A 20,186-nucleotide genomic window follows, 5' to 3' on the forward strand; every position below is an offset into this window, starting at 1 on the left:
GTTTGGCAATTACTTGAGTGTGGCTTGGCTTAATTTTTGCGAGATATCACAAACAGGAAAAAAATGAAAGGAGAAAGTAAAAATACACAGCCTGTCATGTTTTCATGTTTTTAACCAAGCCTTCTCCTTGCCATACATGCCCTACATTCGCAGAATCTTTCATTTGCTATGCTATACATCAAATATTAGCATTTTTTCTATGTTCGAGGATTAACGTTTAAGTATTTTGTTTGTGTTTTTGTTTATATTTGATTTATCATAAAATCTTAAGATATTGACAGTTCTTCGAAAGCGCTTGAGCGGCTGTACTATTTCAGACGCGCAACTTTTGTTCATTTCCTTGATTAATTCATAGCCTTATCTCACTTTTGTGTTCACCAACGTTTGAAACATATAGTAAAAGAATAGATGCTCTTAAGACCCCCGTCAACCTTTTTTTTTTTTTTTCTTTTGACCTTTGGGGCAAAGAGGGAAGACCCCGCGCGCGCGCACACACACACACACACACACACACATACATACATAGCCTACTATTCGCACTCTGTCGTTTACATAGTTTTGTTGACGGCAGCCCAGCAGCGAAAAAAGGGGCTGACTGGATTCTCTGAGACACACTTCTTCAGAGGGAAACAATTTAACCTGCTTTCGAGACGCAGAGAGGCGCGCGACCTTCAATAGTACACGCTCTCTTCTAGTGTGCGTCACATCGTCGCTTCTCCTGTCAGCCTCAGTTACGCTGAAGCCATAAACGCCACTTTACTGAAAAAAGGTCTACACGAGTTTTAAAAGAGGATTCAAGAACAAGGATAATATTTAAACCATAATGCCAAAAATGGTTTCAACTGGGGATTCAAAAGATGTGTCAAAGACATCACAGAGCAATGGACATCACACATCACAGATATTTCATTGTTTAACGACCCTCGTATGTTTTATGTTGTCGGCGTCTTCGGTGGCAGTTTGTCTGTTCATGAACGTCAAAACATCTAATCTTGAACGTAAAATTGAGCTTCTAGAGATGGAGCGACTGTCTGTGATTCAACCTGTGCACGCGACACTGGATGCGCACGCGACTTTTCGGGATGCGATAGAGAAACTTGTGCAAGAGGTGAGGCGTCGCTGTTTTCATTATTTCCTGCTACTTTTACAAGCAGTTTTTGTTTTTTCATGGTTTATATATATAGGCTAACATTTATTATGTTCTAACATATTTATTATGTAGCCTAACGTATAAATGGAAATTAGAGAATAGCTATTCACATACACTAAAAATATGAAATAAGTTTACTTGTTGATTGTTTTAGGTGTTTCCCAAGTATTTTGAATTACGTGTAGCCTACTGTTTTAGGATTAGCTAAATAAAACATCCTTAAACGTAACGAAAAATATCCTGGTAATTTTAAATCATCAGTGTAGATATGTATATCATATAAATATATATTTGTTTTCTCAGAGACTCAAAGAGGGAGTGTCAAAAATTCGCACAGCTCGAGAAGCAGCGCAAGAGTGCTCGTGTCCTCCAGGTTTGTTCCTCTGCACGAGACGTTTTTTGTTCTTTTCCCTCCTAAAACGATCATCTGAGGCATATTCACTCTATTTTTATATCAAAATCTGAACTTTGCCTTAAATTGGGTCAATAAATGATGCAGCAGGTGACTTGCTAGCATGTGATGTTGATAAGAATGTTCAGTTCAATGGGGACTTATCTTGTGAAGCTGTTTGCATACTTTTTGCAGGCTGTAGCCTACTTGCATTTCATTATTGCAGTTATAACTTGCGGTATGAATTTAATTCCAGATGAAGAAAATCAATTTGAAACTCTGAAAACTCATAAAAGCGATACGAAACGACCGAAATTATTGTGTAAGTTAAATGGATGGACACAGAGATGTTGTAACGATGAAACATTTTTTACAGCCTGGATAAGTGTCAGTGTTCTGACATGTCAGTGTGACCACATGCAGAACCACAGCTTATATACTTCATGCTGAATTAAATAACTCACATGTGGAAGTTATAAAGATGAGAGTGGCGCTCCTCTGTCCGCAGAGGCCGGTGGATGCCACAGATTTATTGTGTAAGCTCAGCTACGAGACATTAAAATTCATTGCCAGCTATCGGTGCAAAGTAGGGGATAGACAGAAGATACTTAACCTTGCATGAATTTGTTGCTCTGTTCTTATGTTTTAGTCCGTGGAAATTTGGCTGTTGCCTGAGAGAAAATGACAGGTTTACTCCAACACTGTTTAAGAGACGTACCCTCTCAGGGCATAGTGGAATTATGCATGGGGAAATTTACTAGCCTATGAAGATTTCATGGTAGCGGTGCCTACCAAAAGAGGGCCTCCCATGTACCCTCTGATGTTGTTGCTAAAATGTGGGTATAATTTAACTTGTAGCCCTGTCCCATATAGGACACTACAGTTTCAATTAAACTCAAAGCTCTTTTATCTTTGTTCTCTGTATTCTCTTTCAAGGACTGGTTTCATATCTATTCATACATAACCTTATAATGCACATTGTTTCTTTAAATGCTTAAAACTTTGCCATGAGCTAAGAGTTTTGCTTCTCATATCGTCATCCTGAGGTATTGTGGCTAGAAATGAAATCCAGTCTTTTTCATCCCTGATATTGAAATATCTAAGAGGATAGAAGAATAGAAGAACATGAAAGACATCAAAAGTCATCTTGTAAGATCAGTGAACCTTGATAACTTAAAAATGTACATTATCTTATATATTCTAAGAGATCTGTTTTAGCTCTTATGGCAGACATTTCGAAGAAACACGAGATGTATTTAAGGTAAATCTGTTTTACTGTTTTATCAATTTATCTTTGGAGGAACCATCAGTCCATAATGAGTTTTGTGTAGATTGTATTAACATTTATCAGATACTTAATAGCCTACTTGTCTGTGATGTTCTTTTTACTGGCGCTTGGTAAGCAAACCATCATCATCATTATCACTTTTCTGAGCAATCAAATGATTTACACCTATATATATATATATATATATATATATATATATTACACCTATATAACAAGCAAACAATCCCATATACTTACACCGAAGGAGCCTCAACTAGGAGCCAGAAAATAATACCGATCACATAAAGAGTGAGCTTTATGATATTCTTTGTGATTTTTAATAGTTAGTATTTGATCATTTACATTTGATAATTCACTGTTTACATCAAAATAGTAAATAGTCAGTGCTATTTAAGGAAAAGTCAACCCTTTTTATAATGCTCATGGGAGCTTTTTATTGGCAGTTTCACGAATTATTTCATGACGCTTGTTAAGGGTATCTATAATTTACAGGCTGGCAGCTAGTATAATATGGACATTTAAACGTTATTTACTGTGGTATAAAGTTTTTTAAAACATAAATATACTATAAAGGTATTTGTTATTGTATAATAAGTATAGTATAGTAAGAGGCTTGTAAACAAAACATGCATTGACTTTATTTTAAATAATATAATTGCAGTTTGTTGGAAGTAGGAATTGTTTCTTAGTTCTTAACAGTGAATAGACCTTTTGTCTTCACTTATGTTGCACTTCCTGTCTCCAATTAAAGGCTCAGGTGCTTTTGGTGAATCAAACTGTTTTCTTTAGCTGAATGGTAAACCTGAGTCATCCGTCTGTGCAATTTGCTGTTCCTTCCTTTGCTTTTAATGGGCTTCTTTTCAAGGCAGACATCAGAAAACACACTTGAACTACAGACACAAAAGGACCAAGACCTGCGGACCATGAACTAATGAGCTCAACAAAGCATTTAATTGACCCTGGCCTCATCAAAGCTGAAGCCACTCAGACTTGGGCTTCCTCTGAACCTGAAACAACGACACACTGGTCACTTAGAGCTCAAAATGAACAAGATACTGAAACAATTAGCCTCTCAGACACTTCCCTATGACATTTAAATTCATTGTAGCTACGAGTTAAGTAGAAATACATTTAAACAACCTTCATAATTCACAAACTATACCACTGGAAAAAAAATGGTATGGTATATATTTTTTAATCATTAAAAAGCCAACCTTTTGTGAAATGAAAAGGTTCAAAGGATGTTAAAGGTTCTTCTTGGAATCATAGATGCCAATAAAAAACTCTTATTTTCAAGAGTTTATGTACTAAAATGCAAGTTTTGAGCCCGTTCTATACGAGTTTAAGTTTCAAAACCCTCCTCTTTTGGTTGCACATGAATCTCTGTGATCAATGTGCAGAAAGAACTTGTCATAATCATTATTACTTTCTTTTTTTTTGTAGTATTGTCTTGTCAGTGATGTAAAATATTACCGAATCGTCATTTCAAAGTGCTCTACTCTACATATTGCAACACAGCAAGAATCCCAGCCACATCACCAGAATACAGATGTTTGCATTCATTGCGAGTCTCTATTGATAGATACCACATTCATAACAGAGTTCAATAATACAGCTGCGTTTGTTTCACAAGTGAGCCTGCAGCTATACTTGCCATTGCTCAGAAAACCTCTGTTATTGCCACTACGGACAAACACATTATCTTAAAACCAAAATCTGAGCGTGACTGTGAAAAGCTACAGTAGGAAAAATCCAAATGCTTCACATAACTGTGTGACCCCATACCCGAGCCTCAGGGCGATGTAGATCCCAACCCGTCATGGATCCGGACACCTTGTCTCCTCTCTCAGGTTAGGAGGTTGTTCTGGAAACAGCGCGACGTGCTTGGATAAACGTGCTTCTTAAGAATGTAATCCGCCCTTGTTTTATTGGCCTACCCATTGAGAAGGCTGTAAGCTTTAATGCTTCCTCCAAACGCCGTCTAGGGCTCTAAGGGTTTCGCTGTGGGTGAGATGGAGGGGTACAGATTATCTGTTGGCCTCTATGTTGGTTTTGAACTTTTTCATGTCTGATCTACGTTAAGCTTTCCCCTCTGTGCATAAGTGTAGTCATATGCTATACCTTCATGTTGATTTAAGTAGGCATGAAGCGGGGTAACGTGAAAATCTAGTCCTCTCAGTGCACACTGGGTGCTTATGTGTTTCTCCACACCGTGTTAGAAGGCTTTTCACTTTGCTGAGAAAAAGCGGATATCTCAAAACCTGTGGCCGAGGAGATGCACTGGAAAATGAATAAATATTTTTCTCCAGAACTGACTGGCCAACTTTAGCGATTGAATCTCCAGCACACATATTGCATTGCGTTCTCAAGGCGACTCGAAAAATAATACTGCAGATCGATTTTTTGTTTGTTTTTTAATCTGCGGAACATAAAAATATTTAAGAAACTTTTTTTTTTTTCATCCAAGCAATGGAAGTCAATGGTAACCAAAACAGTTTGGCTACCAACATTTTTCAAAATATCTTCTTTAATGTTCCACAGAAGAAAGAAAGCCATACAGGTTTGAAATGACATGAGGGTGATGACATAATTTTCATTTTTGGGTGAACTTTTAAGTGCAGTCTGTGAGTACATGTGTGGTACAAACTTTTCTTATTACTTTCAATTGACATGAGTCTGTAGCTGCATGGCTTTGCGAAATAGGCGGTCAGAATGTATCTCCATCAGGATCTAGCTAAATAAATACAAAATAAAGGCAATAGCGGTATGGGTTCTGCACTCTTGGCTTATTAAAAGCATCTGTCTGTAGTTTGTGGGAGGGCATTCTGGCATACTCTCAACATCACTGTAAAACCTCCCTCTCTGTTTGGCTGCAACATTTCCCAATTTCATTTGAATGAAATGTGAGGCCATGTACCCGCTGAAAATAGAGAGGAGATATGGAAGCAATTATGGTATGTTAGGTCTGATTATCAGAAAAAATAGGTGATTTGTTGATCATATGGTAGACTCGCACTTTTTCACTCCCTCTCATCTCACACCTCACAAGAATTTATACATTTGGAGAACATTTATACCTCCTTGCTCAATCCTAGATGATTTTAAAGATCTCCAATTACAGTAAAATAAAACCAGGGTTCTTTTGTAACTATTTGATAACTGCAATGAAAACACATTCTACGTTTTTCATCTTTGTCAAAAGTAATCAATGTTATCTTTTCTCTTTAATCTTAAAAATGATGTAAATTTACATATGATAAGAGCACTGTTGCGCAGTCCTGATTTTCATGCATGTGAAGACCTCTTTTTTAGTGGTTAAAAGTTGATCTTACCCATCAGATCTTGGCTCAGCATTTTGTTTGTTTCGGTCTGCATGCACAGAAAAGTTGGCAGGGCTGTTGCTGTTTTAATTTGTCTCCTAATTTGTTAAACAAGTGTTAAAATGCTCGTTAAGCACTTGCGGTTGACAGAACAGGGTAGTTCTCAGACTATCTGAAATACAAGAAAGACATTAATTGAGTGTTTTCATAACAGCTTACTGGAACCTGTCATTGTTCATTCATCTTCATGTCGTTCCAAATCTGTATTCTTGACTCTTATGAGCCCGTTCTTTTGACAGTGCGTGAAACACAGAACAGCAAATATAGCATGTCCAGCGTTGTTTGATTCTCGAAACAAATGACTAATTCAAGCTGGTTCTATAAATAAAGTACTAATTTCAGTTACTTTGAAACACTGCCTTAACAAAAAAGAACATTTCTTTAATATGTAAAAAAAAAATGGACAGTGAAATTTAGCTAAGTGAATCAGAATCAAATTAAATCAAGAGCTTGTGAATCAGAATCAAATTGGGAAACTTGAATAGCTAAAAATCCCTTTCTCTCTCTCTCACAGAGACAGAAAGAATCCACCTTTATTTTAATCTAGTCTCTCCACTGAGCCATTCATTATAATCTCATTCACATATCCATTTTCTCCCAGTCATTCCTGCTCTTTCAATGGGGTTTCGTCGCCGATTGAGTTGCAAATGCATCATGCTGTCTGTTTGCATGATTATGTGTACTGAGGGAGCCTGATCCTTGTCCTTGCGTTGTCAGGCCTAATCTTAATTGCAAATCTCTCAAATGCCTCCAGTGAGCCAGAGAATTTATTTTCTCCCTCTGTTGTATCCCCCATCTGTGTGGCAGCATGCCACGTCTTTTCACATTTTAAACTTCTCCCCTAACTGTACTTTTGGGTTGCATGGTCCATGGCAGAACCTTGGAGCTGTGCAAGGCTTGGAGCCTTGTTTCCTAGACTGAGATTTTGAACAGGGTTGCACTTTTTTCGCTGCCATGGGGAGATCTTGCCATTTTCCTGCAACATTTTTTACTGTCAAGCTGTGAGGTTTGTTTTGCATCGTTTTCACCTGGGGCTTTTCTGGAAACTTGTCTTGAGTGATTAAAAAAAGAAAAAAGTATCCCTAACCGCTTTCAGATTGGGCTATTTAGGCTACATGTTGCTTAACTTAATGTCAAACAGTGGAAAGACGGTAACGGTTCCTCGCCATTCCCAGTCTGGTAGTAACTCAAACTAGATTTTTATCAGAATGTCAGAATGTCAGTTTACATGGTGGCTTTCGAATCAAAAGGTTGAGAAATGCTGCTGAAGTGGATCTTGAGTGACATGTGCAACTTCTCAACATTACATGTGGATCTCCAGTGACTCTTCATGCTCAGTTTCTGCACCCCTGTCCTGATTCATTCTGGGACATCTGATGAACAAACCTCAGGCTGATTGGCCTTTGAGCAGCTGCATTCAGTCATCTAAAAAGAAAGAATTCAAATCCGTGTGAAGACTATTTTGCAGACTTAGTCAGAGTTGCGTGCAGTTGGATTCGGGACGATTGTAATCTCCTAATTATGTGTGTTATTGTAGCCCTGTTTTGATTGGCTGGGAGATAAGATGCCTTCCTCCTTCAACCAGACTCTATTGAAGAGCAATTCAACAGATGTCATTTATATATATTTTTTATGTATCTTCACCGGAGGAAAAACACACTCTACATTTTATAAGTGTACTGTGCTGACCTGTTAAAATTTAGGATAAATTCTCCCAGGATAGACAGACTCTTGTTGGGAAAGTTTTTCCTGTATTTTCTATTAAGCGTATACAGCTTGTTTATATGTGTGTGTTGGCTCTGGAAGGCTGTGTGTTTGTATGTGTGTGTGTGTTTGTGGTTTTTGAGTCTGAGTGAATGTGTAGGCCTCCAGCACTTGGTGGGGGGTTGTATGCTGAACGTCTGGCAACCCTCTGATAGTCTAAGTCAGACTTTGTCCACTGCTAGTGATCTGTGCCAAATAAACATCATCCTGCTTTGGACAACAAGTGTTGATTACACACAGTTGTAAAGTAGATTTTAAACAGTATGTTAGAAAAATAATGTTTAATTGTTAATAAACTGCATTGTGGAATTTCAAGATAAATGAATAAAATACATGAATTCAGTATACACGTAAATATTTTCAATGTTTTTAATGTTTTTGAAAGAAGTCGCATACTCATTTATTGTACAATTTGACATTACAAGCATTGTACCATCTAAACTTCAGTTCCTTTTTATTTCTATATTTTGTTTTCATTAAATGCATATTTGCTAAGAAGACATTTGAAACCCTGACAAAAAAGGTATCCTCATGAAGAAAGATAAAGAAGCACTTAAAAGAGAACCAAATGAAAAATATTTTCTTTGTCATTTATTTATTGAGAAAAATTATCCAGTGTTACATATCTGTGCGGTGCAAAAGTATGTGAATCTCTTGGATTAGCAGTTAATTTAAAGGTGAAATTAGAGTCCATCTGTGCAGAGGTGTTTTCAGTCAGTGCAATGACTATGTCAGTACGTGACCTGTTTTATTCAAAGAACAGGGATCTATCAAAGTCTGATCATGTTTGTGGAAGTGAATCATGTCACGAACAAAGGAGATTACTGAGGACCTCGGAAAAAGAGTTGATGTTGCTCATCAGGCTAGAAAAAGTTACAAAACCATCTCTAAAGACAGACAGAGATTGTGTACAAATGGAGGAAATTCAAGACCACTGTTACCTTCCCGAGAAGTGGTCGACCAACAAAGATCACTGCAAAGCAGAACGTGTAATAGCCTGCAAGGTTGCAAAAGTTCCCAGGGTAACTTCTAAGCAACTAAAGGCCTTTCTCACATTGGCTAATGTTAATGTTCGTGAGTCCACCATCAGGAGAACACTGAGGAACCATGGTGTGCATGGCAGAATTGCTAAAGATCATGTGGACAAGCCAGAGGACTATTGGAGAAAGGTTTAATGGATGGATGAAACCAAAATAGAACTTATTGGTTTAAATGAGAAGCTATTATGTTCGGAGAAAAGAACACACTGCATTCCATCTTAAGAATCTTATCCCATCTGTGAAACATGGTGGTGCTAGTATCATGGCTTGGGCCTGTTTTGCTGCATCTTGGCCAGGACAGCCTGCCATCATTGATGGAACAATGAATTCTAAATTATACCAGCAAATTCTAAAGGAAAACATCAGGACATCTGTTTAAGAACAGAGTCTCAAGAGAATGTGGCTCATGCAGCAAGACAACAACCCCAAGCACACAAGTCATTCTACCAAAGAATGGTTAAAGAAGAACAAAGTTAATGTTTTGGAATGGCTGAGTCAAAGTCCAGACCTTAATTCAATTAAAATGTTGTGGAAGGACCTAAGCACGCAGTTCATAGGAGGAAACCCACCAACATCACAGAGTTTAAGTGGTTCTGCACTAAGGAATGGGCTAAAACTCCTACATTTTATTTTGCAGGACTGATCAGCATTTACAGGAAACTTTATCTTCAGTTACTGCAGCAAAAGCGGGTCACACCAGATACTGAAAGCAAAGATTCGCATACTTTTGCAATGCACAGATACACAACACTGGATCATTTTTCTCAATGAAAAATGAAAATCTGATGATGTTTTGGGTCATTTTTACGCAGAAATATAGAAAATTCTAAAGGGTTCACAAACTTTCAAGCAGCACTGTAGACATATTAATGACTCACATCACATACTGTCTACATCCCTCTCATCCTTCACTGAGAAAAACTAACTTCTGGATTTCCCCCTAGCGTTCATGTCCTGGTGAGAGTCTGTCAGTGTGTGTTGGAGAACAGAGGTGGGTCTGTTTCTCCCACCTACTTAGAAAATGTTTGTTTATGTTACTCTATAGTGGAACAACAAAACAGATTACGAAAAACCGAGAAATGAGCCGGAATAAATACCCCCTAATTTTTTCCACTATCTCGCACATGGCTTTTGTCGAACATTAAAAATGTTGAGTCTGGTTTACAAAGGAACATCCCGAGCTTGAGAGGTCATTGAAGTGTTAGGATGGATTAGAGGTTTGCCTAAACAATGTGAGTCTGGTTTAGTGTTATGGCCTGCAATGAGCACTTTAAGTGAGTGATGGAAATCAATAGATTAAGCATAACAATGTGAAGGAGTAACGTTTACTACACTGTGTAAACCAGGATAGCTTGTGTCAGTGAGACCATGGACTGTTATCTAGGCCGACGACTCCCCTGTCAGCTTGGACACAGTCCACACGAAGTCAACTAAAGGTCAGACAACAGCCAAAAAATGTGATGTAATCCAAACAACATGTATCAATGGGATGCAATTCCATTGCAATTCGAGAATTTAATTTTATTATTTAATTTAATTTTATTATTTAATTTAATTTTATTTTATTTTATTTTATTTTATTTTATTTTATTTTATTTTATTTTATTTATTATATTATATTATATTATATTATATTATATTATATTATATTATATTATATTATATTATATTATATTATATTATATTATATTATATTATATTATATTATATTACATGCTTGACTGCCTTATTATCCAGATGTTAGATATACCAAACATTTTAACAATTTTAAGTTTTACAACCTGAAATACTAGATGCTCCTGTAATAAATGTATGCCAAAATGAAATAACAGTTGGTTAAAGAATGTTTTGTGTATATATATATATATATATATATATATATATATATATATATATATACTGTATATGCTTGTTGGCAGTTCATAGAAAAATGGTTATGAATATACAGTGTTGTTTTTTCTTTATGTGTGCCCTGGTTTCATTGACCTCTGAGTTCTTGCCATTCACTCATCTGCACATCTGCTGCTGTTTGCACACACACACAATCACACATTACACACCAGACAATCTAGATAGTGACTCATCTGCAACTAAACATACAAACTGTCTTTTTACAGTTAATCCACTGCCCAGGAAATTCCTGCTGAACCTTCTTTCACTTTTGACTATTCTGTCTTCTCCACTTAGTAATACAGCGCATCTGTCCCAGTTTGGCTCAGCTTTCTATTAATGCTCATCCAAGACCGGGACCATTTAATTTAGCCATCTGCAGATGTGATTATAGTAATTCCAGGGAATCTTCATTGAGTTTACTGAGCCTTGTTTTATATCACTACTGTTGATGCTAAAGTTCAGTTAACCGTGTCTGATCTGCATCAGTTATATCATGGAACTCTAAAGCTCATTGCATTAAACAGTTGTAAAATTAGCCAATATCACATGAGAAAGAGTGCTGTTGTACTTAATATTAGAATGACTGTAATTCGGCTGCAAGCGGTGAAATGTTCAGTACAACCAGGGGTTGTGAAGAAGCTTAACAATAAGTTAAAAGTAAAAAATTATGGTAAAATGTACAGACTTTTTCATTATTACTGTTTCATTCTGCTATTAGTTTATAGTCGTAGTTTTATGTTTTTCTTTATGTTTATATTTCTAACGGTGGGTAGAAAAAAGAAATATAAATACTATTCTATTGTAACTTTTTATTTGAATTTTAAATGTATTGTTTATATTTTTATAATTTTTAAAGCTAAAGTTAAAAAGATAAAGTTCAGCTAAATATTTTGTCCCTCCAATATTAAAATTAAACTGTAATGTCAAATATCCATCCATTTTTCAATCTTCTTGTCCTGTGTTGGACTGCAGGCAATTTAAAATTAATGACTTATTCATTTAAGCACCATTAAGACAATGTAAGCTTAATAAAAAAGTATGTAAATACATTAATATGGCATGTTTTAAAATGTGACATGTAACAGAGATCCCTGATCCATCTGTTTATCCAGTAAGGAGCCGTTGGCCTGAAAAAGGTTGAAGACCCCTGGTTCAGATGTAAGATATTTTAAGTATATACGTCATTATGTTTGTGTTTGCTCGGTGCATGAGAACTGAGCAAAGCCCCATAAGCGTTGTTCCTCTGTGTGTTATTATTGCTTCTTTTTTGTGGGATCCTGTTAGGATGCCCGACCCCTATAAAAGGCTTGAAGGCTTGTATTTACCATTAATCTAAACAGATACTTAGCACCCAGCTTTCCCAGAGCCTCCGAGATCACGGGCAGTGCAGGTGTACACCAGTAGCAAAGCTCTTCTGATGAAATATAGTCCAGACTTTAGACCTGTGTTTCTCATTACCACGCGTCAAGATTTAAGCTTTCTGCAGTGGCGTCTTCCCTCCCTCGCTTCTAATGGAAAGAGTGTGAGATCTGGGCACAGCAGAGATACAGGAGGAAACTCAGGAGACAGACAGGGCTTCTGGCCTACATATGTTAATGTCGTTACTTCTTTCAGTTAACGAGGACAGACTGGGAGAACAGGTAGTAAAAGTAAACCCAGTAGAACCAAATCCTTCCTGTGTGTTTAACGTTGGACCCTTAACATCAGGTGCAGCTGGACACGCTCCATTAGCAGCTCTGGCCCACCTTTGAACATCAGGTCAGGGATATTGACACTCATTGATCCATTGTCAGTGTGTTTCTTTTTATAATAGACACCTGCCCTAAACCCCACACAAGATGAACTGGCATCACCTTTAAAATCTAGAAACGTTTTAAATGCTTCTGCCTTTAAATTGTAATTCAACTCAGATTATGGGCTTTTTAACTTTTTGAGTCTGCTTTACATTGTTTAAGTTGTTTGACATATTTATAGACTTTAGGAGTAAACACCATATTGAAAGGTTGAGAATTTTGACCAGGAAACTTTGAAGTACTCAAAAAACGTAAAGTAGTTTGTGGAATTAGATGTGACCTATGACCTTAAAGTCAACATAATACAGTAGCCGCTTATTTTACCTCCACAATAGTTATAGTTAAGAGTTATTCAGATATTCAGTGAGGTAAAAATGTAGGACTGAATTTCTGCACAATACCACCAGGAAAGTAAACAGGGTAAATTTTTATTTTACAACAATATTTAATGGATATTGATACAGATTTCCAGATTTGATTATATTCTGATTCACAGATTCTTGATTTGATTTGATTAGATTAGCCTACACTTTTGATTCAATTTGATTTGATTCTAATTCATTTGGGAGTATTTCATTTATGTCTATTTGTTGTCATATGAAACAACTCCCAACTCAATTTCAAATCTGTTCTTTGAAATTTCTGTTCATCAAAGAATCCTAAAAAAAGAATAAGAAAATAAATAAAAGCATGGTTACCACAAAAATATTAAATGTTTTCAACATTGATAATAATAAGAAATGTTTTTGAACACCAAATTAGCATATTAGAATTATTTTTTGAAGGATCGTGTGAAACTGAAGTAACTGCTGCAATAATAAATTACATTTTAAAATATATCAGAAATCAAAAACAGTTACTTTTGACCTAAATAATGACACTACTGTATTTTAGAGCTGTTTTGCAGCAGAAACTGTCTCCAGCGTTGAGTTTCCATGATTGATTCTGCTGTTTCTTGTTTATCTCGGTGAAGCTGCTTTGACACAACCTGTATTTAATAAAGTGCCATAGAAAACATAACGAGGTCGATCAAACACACACAAAGATGATGACCAAGTCAAAACGTCTTTAATAAATCCACAGAAGGCAGGCAGCAGACACACATAGGGGCAACATTCACATACACAAATAATACCAGACAAAGGAGAACTGAACAGGCTAGAACTAAAGTAGGGTTGCTAACGAGGGACTGACAGGTGAGGATGATAAACAAGACACAGGTGAACTAACTAATCAAATCAAACACGGGGAAAAACTGGGTCACACTGAGCACATGGGGGATGAAAACAGAACAAAACGTCCATGGGTGTGACATGACGAATAATTGTCCTATTTTAAATTGTAATAATATGTCACAACATTATGTTTTTACTGCATTTTTTACTGAGATTTCAGTAACACTTAATAAGTTTTAATTTGTTAACATTAGTTAAAATAAACTAACAATGAAAAATACTTAAAACATGATTAATCTTAGTTCATATTAATTGCAACATTTACATTTACATTGACATTTAGTCATTTAGCAGACACTTTTATCCAAAGCGACTTACAAATGAGGACAATAGAAGCAATCAAAACTAACAAAAGAGCAACAATATGTAAGTGCAAATGACAAGTCTTGGTTAGTCTAACGCAGTATACGTAGCAAGGTATTTTTTTTAAAAATGTATACACACACACACACACACACACACACACATACACAAAAAGAAAAGCAAGTGGATTTTTTTTAAATAAAAAAGAAGACAAATAGATAAAGATTTGACCATTTACTACATTATTAAAATCCAAAGTTTTATCTGTTAATATTAATTATTAGACCTGAGCATGAACTAACAATGAAAGGTTGTATTTTTATTAACGTTAACAAAAATTTATAAATACTATAACAAATGTATTGTTCATTTTTAGTTAATATTAGTTAAAGCATTAATTAATGTTAATTAATTATCCTTATTATAAAGTGTAACCAAGATGTCTTTCAAAAACCTTTAAAAAAAACTACCACAAACTTTTGGACAATGTATTTAAATTCTATAAAATATTTTTAAATTCAGAAGTAAATCATGGCTGATAAGAATGTTACTCTGGCTTTTAAACCTAATACTTATCATACCACTAAAATTGGTTTGGGGAGAATGGTTGATAGGAATTTTAAGTAAAAAACAACAAAGATGGTGATCTGGGAACATGTCCTACTTGAGTAAATCATCTGTGATTAATGTCAGGAAGATATCCCAATATCACTATAGCGTCTATAAAACCACCAAACCTTCTCATAGTAACCCTCCGTTCACCCTTACAACACACTGTCTCCTGCAACTCCTCTTCTTGATATGGAATATATATACATTATCTAAAGTGATTCTGACACTTTAAAATGAAAATAATAATGAAATAGCACTTAGATGCTCATAATAACAGCATCTAACAAAGACTATCCGCCTAAAGATCAGCAATCACTGCCTCTAATTGGCAGCTTTATGAAGTGAGAGTCTGCTAAACTTCAAAAACTAAGACTGAAACATGTGGAGTTTCAGGAGGAGTTAGTCACATTCACACAAATGACAGATTATGTAGGTGTTACATGAAGTGCATAGCTGAAGTGTGTGTGACCGTGACTGACTTCTGCGTATTCAGAGCTAATTTAAGTGTCCTGTCTGCAGCCATGTTCCATATATGCCTGTCCCCGCATACATCACAAATACAAGGTCTTGTTCCACCCCAGTTTGCCGCACTCCTTACATCAGGGGTGCTGACACCGGACCTCCCTCTGCCAGCGGGGTGGCGTAACCAGACCACTCATCTAAGCCATCACTCACAGGGTGACAATTTTTCTCTTCTTCACTCTGTCTTCAAGCCATCGTGCATTTCTGGACTCAGCTTACAGCTGCTTATGCTCTTTAACCGGACTTGAATTCTTTACCGTGAAACCTAAAACAGTGGACACAGGTAAAAGCTCTAGCAGACCACTTTCCATTGATGTTTTTTTTTTTTTTTTTAAATCTATGTTGCAACGACTTACGAAACAGACAGTGAGTTCCTTTTAAGGAGCGTAATGCAGCAGACTACCAAAAAAAGAAAAGAAAAAGTCTTTCTATTGTATTGTTCTTGTTGACTGCACACAGAAATATAGTGGGCCAGCAGTGCAATTTGATTCATGATCAAATGACTCTCATGAGTCAGTCAAAAAGTGAGTTATTCAAAAAGACTCGGTAGTTACAAACTCAGTCATTGTTTGAAACAATCTGATGAATCTTTCACAAATGAATCCACTGAATATGTCAGATCAGTTACTGAATCAACATCTTCAAGTTATCATGACTTTCAGTTATGGAATATTTTAACAGTATGTTAAAGGTTAGGGATGGGTCGCCCCATAGAGGTGGATAACTATTTATGTGTTGTTTGTTTTTGTTTGTTTTACATTAATATCTTTAATGACTGTGTTTAAAGGAAATGAGTTTAGAAACTCAATTTCTCACTGAGAGTTTTACTGTGCTGACAGTCCAATTGTTAGATTCAAACTGATGTCTGCAAGGGGGTGCTGGGGGTCTGCCGAACATTTTACTGGTCAGACATCATGAGGTTGATCTTGATTATTTTATTTAGTTTCGAATCCTCATGTATTATTTTTTTAACCTTACTTACATACTCAAGTATTTGTTTGAAACCTGCCCAAATGTTGTCCCAACTTTTCAAATTTAGTCATTTGAGCAATTTTACGCAGCTTGAGATACGTATGTGGTAACTATTATTAAAAAATGATCATTGCTTTACATTTTACCCGCTTATGCTGCTGCTGCTTTTTTCACTGTCATACGGTTCAGAGTTTATATTTTATTGAATTAACATTTATTGATCTTACCGTGTTTGAGATTTGTGTGTTTGTGAGGTATTTGTGCATTACATTGCATCTTTGGGGCTTAATGTATTTATCTATCAGGGTAATATGATGAGATTTTTTTATTCAGGTAACACTTTAGTATAGGGACCAATTATCACTATTAACTAGTTGCTTATTAGCATGCCTATTATTCACATGTTGGCTGTCTATTAGCACTTGTAAAGCACATATTCTGCATGACCATATTCTACAACCCTAATCCTACCCAGTACCTAAACTTAACAACTACCTTACTAACTATTAATAAGCAGCAAATTAGGACGTTATTAAGGAAAAAGTCATAGTGAATGGGTATATTTGAAAATGTATAGTCTTTATATTTTATATTTTTAGGAAGAAAATTTTTTTTTTTTTCTAGCACCAGGATCATCCTATTTAAGGGTCCTTGGCATAATAAAGTTTGAAATCCCTTAAGTGATACTGTCAGCACACTAAAACCCTCTCCAGAAAGTTGCATCTCTAATTTCATTCCCTTTAAAGCGCCACTGCTGCAGCCATCAAAGCAGCACTTTTGTAACAAATCCACTGCCTTCAGTAATCAATTTCTAGACAATTACTGTCAGACTTCAAATCGTCCTTCAAATGTTCCTGTTATTATGCGTAATCCATAGGTCACCACTTTTTTTTGTAAAAGGACTATGGTAGTTCTGTGCAATCAACAGTTAGTTATGTAGAATATTTTTTGGTGAATATCTGTCATATATCCTAAAGCTCTGCAAAGCACGAGTCTAATCCAGTCTCGTGGACGTGACCTGGAAAACCAACCCAATTATATAGGATTTCCACTTGCAATTCGTTCAAAAAAGTGAGTTTTGCAGTAAATGTCAGAGGAGAGTAAATGGCCCTGACTTTTCTTGAAGAAGTGGAGACTGAGAAGGAATGCAGCCCTCCACCTGCATGACGAAAGCCAAATCTACCAACCGCAGTATGTGTGGAATGTGGGCCGTTTGTTGCTTTGGACAGCTGCAACTGGGCAGTTCAGGTATGAAGTCCTGGCATGGCCAATAGATCAACGCCCAGCCCAATGTAATGTTTTTCTTCACTGCAGGAGAGCAACACAGCACCTGCTGCACCATCACTACATTGCTAGGGGCGCAACATTAAAGTATCTCTCTCTCACTTTCTCACTCTGAATCTCCAAGCAAAACAAATGACCTTAACTGCACAAATAAGAATAATTGGAGAGTTTTAATTGCAGTAAATGTCCCAAAAATACCTTCAAACATGACGATGCCATTAAGTCATTTTAAGAAGCTATTTGTAAATGTAATTCATGATTTTTTATTTTTTTTTTCACAAAGTGCACATGTTTTAGATGAGAAACACCTGTAATCCATTAAGCAGCATCAGTGAACTGTTTTTGCATATATTTTGGTAGCACCGAATTCATACTTTGGATTGCTCTATTTTAGAGTGATAATCCGATAATCATTTTATAAAACCGACGAGATCTGTTGTCCATCTGTTGTATTCAGCTCCTCCACTGCCCTTGGAAGATGTAACCTACTGAGAATGTCAGTTTGCATAATGATCGTAGGGCCACGTTTTTAATACACATCTTGCGTAATTCACTCTTTGAGGCTTTGGTCTTCAAGCTTTTAAAGTCTTGGAGAGATCTTTTTTGTATTAAACACAGTGCTTTCTGGGATTGTTGCACAGCTGGGACATAAACTGATCCTTTTGTTCTCATCTAGTTGGTAGATTACAAAAGACAGAACAAAGTTTCATAAAGAACAAAATAAAAATAGCCATTTTAAAATGCAAATAACATTTGCATTTTAAATAATAATTGCAATAAAAAAAACATTTTAAATGTAATAATTTACAAAACAATTTATACATTTTACAAAACTTGTAACTTTTCATTTTAAAAATATTTTACATATAATATACGTAGTAAAATGTATATGTATTTATTCTTATTTTATTTGTCACAGAACGTGGTTGTAGTAAAGATCATTTTCACAACAAAGGACAGGAGAACGAAGTAGCATCAACATACACATATTCGCTTTAATGAACATTAAACCGAGACAAAGAACATACGGAAACTAAAGGCTTATAAAGACAGGGAAACCAAAGGAGCAAACGAGATGATTCATTAACTCAGGTACACAGACTGAAGGTGATCAACTAATAATGAGAACAGGAAACAAACCAAATAAGGACAAACAGGAACTCAAACGTGACAATTTAAGGGTGTATTACATATAATATCTCAAGAATGTAAACTGTTTCTATGTTTACAAAACAAAATACTATTTATTAGAAAAGGACTGGGGTAAAATATGATTTTTTTTCTATAACATTGTAGATTTCCCGTGAATAAGTTGCTTTGAGCTCAATTGTTATTAATGGCATCAGGGGAACTTAATGGGTCATGGTTTGGCCCCTTTCCTGCCTCAGAACAGGGCACTGAACCCTCTGACCTCAGCCGTCCTGCAGCCTGGCATGCCCAATTGAACCAAAGCATTTAGCAGCACTCTCTCTGAATCATTACCACTGCTGATTGCTCCACAAAGACTTTAAGGTCCATGTCCACTGAGTTTACTTGTGTTTATACACAACGCGTGTCCAGTTTCCGTCTTTGGTTGCAGAAAATCGGGGAATAAACACAGTTTCATTACTGAGCAGGCTTTTCAGCAGCTGCACGCTCTTGCTAGTGTTCATTAATTAGCGCTCATTCATTGTGATTACAGAGGGGAATGATGCTGGTGGAGTCGGGCTGGGAAGTAGAGCACAATTATGGGAAGCATTTCCTCCGTGTCTAATGGGACTCTAATAGCTGTGGATTACCGTAGGTTTGGAACGGGTAAAACGGCAGTGGTTTTCTAACACGACCCCAAAGGGACGTCTGCCTGGGCACACAGGGCTCGGTCAGGATGTTACCTCACAATCTACTGCTGCTGATTGGTCATTCTTGAGAGGGTGGGATGGACTTAGGAGTCGGAAAGCGGTGGCTCAGGATTTATGGTGCACGGCGTTTGCACTGACCTTTGCTGTAATGGATTTTCGCTCTGTGTTTAGGAAGCATTAGGAGACAACAGATGCAAAAAATCCTGTTGGAGAGGCTCAGTTGGAGCTCCGGCCTTATGTCGGTGTTGATCGTGTGTGTGTGTGTGTGTGTGTGCTATCCTGCATGCGTCTGTCCCTCATTATAGACATCCACACCCACAGCAGCCACAGCCCAAATGTTTTCTTTGTTAAGAGAACTCAGGCAGAATAAACATTAACACAGTGGCTTTCTGCCCATCAGAGGATAGAGAGAAAGAAAGAAAACAAATAACTACCGCCATATGTGCCCTTCCCGCATATATCCACCGTAAAACCCTCACTGAGAAGGTTAAACGTTTAACTGAGCAATGGAAGCCAACATACCCCTAAGATATTGATGATGATTGTAAACAGTGCACAGACCTTAAATAAACACATACACACATACTTTATCATATGAAAATTCAGGAAATTTTATTTTTCAATTGTGCTATATACTTTCAGTTCTGAGGTACTTCTATTGTAGGTCTTTCTGCAATAGAAGTAGCCTACCTCAGTTTATTTATTTATTTTTTGGCTCATT

The 20,186-nt window shown here is 36.5% G+C and overlaps 1 protein-coding gene across 1 annotated transcript in view; it reads left to right on the forward strand.

The window, feature by feature from the left end:
- Positions 1-476: 476 nt before the first annotated feature.
- LOC131529395 (collagen alpha-1(XXIII) chain) overlaps positions 477-20,186 on the forward strand; it is a 98,872-nt gene continuing 79,162 nt past the window's right edge. The window contains exons 1-2 of the mRNA XM_058759093.1: positions 477-1,108; positions 1,454-1,523. Coding sequence (XP_058615076.1) covers positions 824-1,108; positions 1,454-1,523 — 355 coding nt within the window. The 5' untranslated portion in view covers positions 477-823. The remainder of the gene's footprint in view (positions 1,109-1,453; positions 1,524-20,186) is intronic.

This window comes from Onychostoma macrolepis, chromosome 21 (assembly GCF_012432095.1).
Source record: "Onychostoma macrolepis isolate SWU-2019 chromosome 21, ASM1243209v1, whole genome shotgun sequence".
NCBI lineage: Eukaryota > Metazoa > Chordata > Actinopteri > Cypriniformes > Cyprinidae > Onychostoma > Onychostoma macrolepis.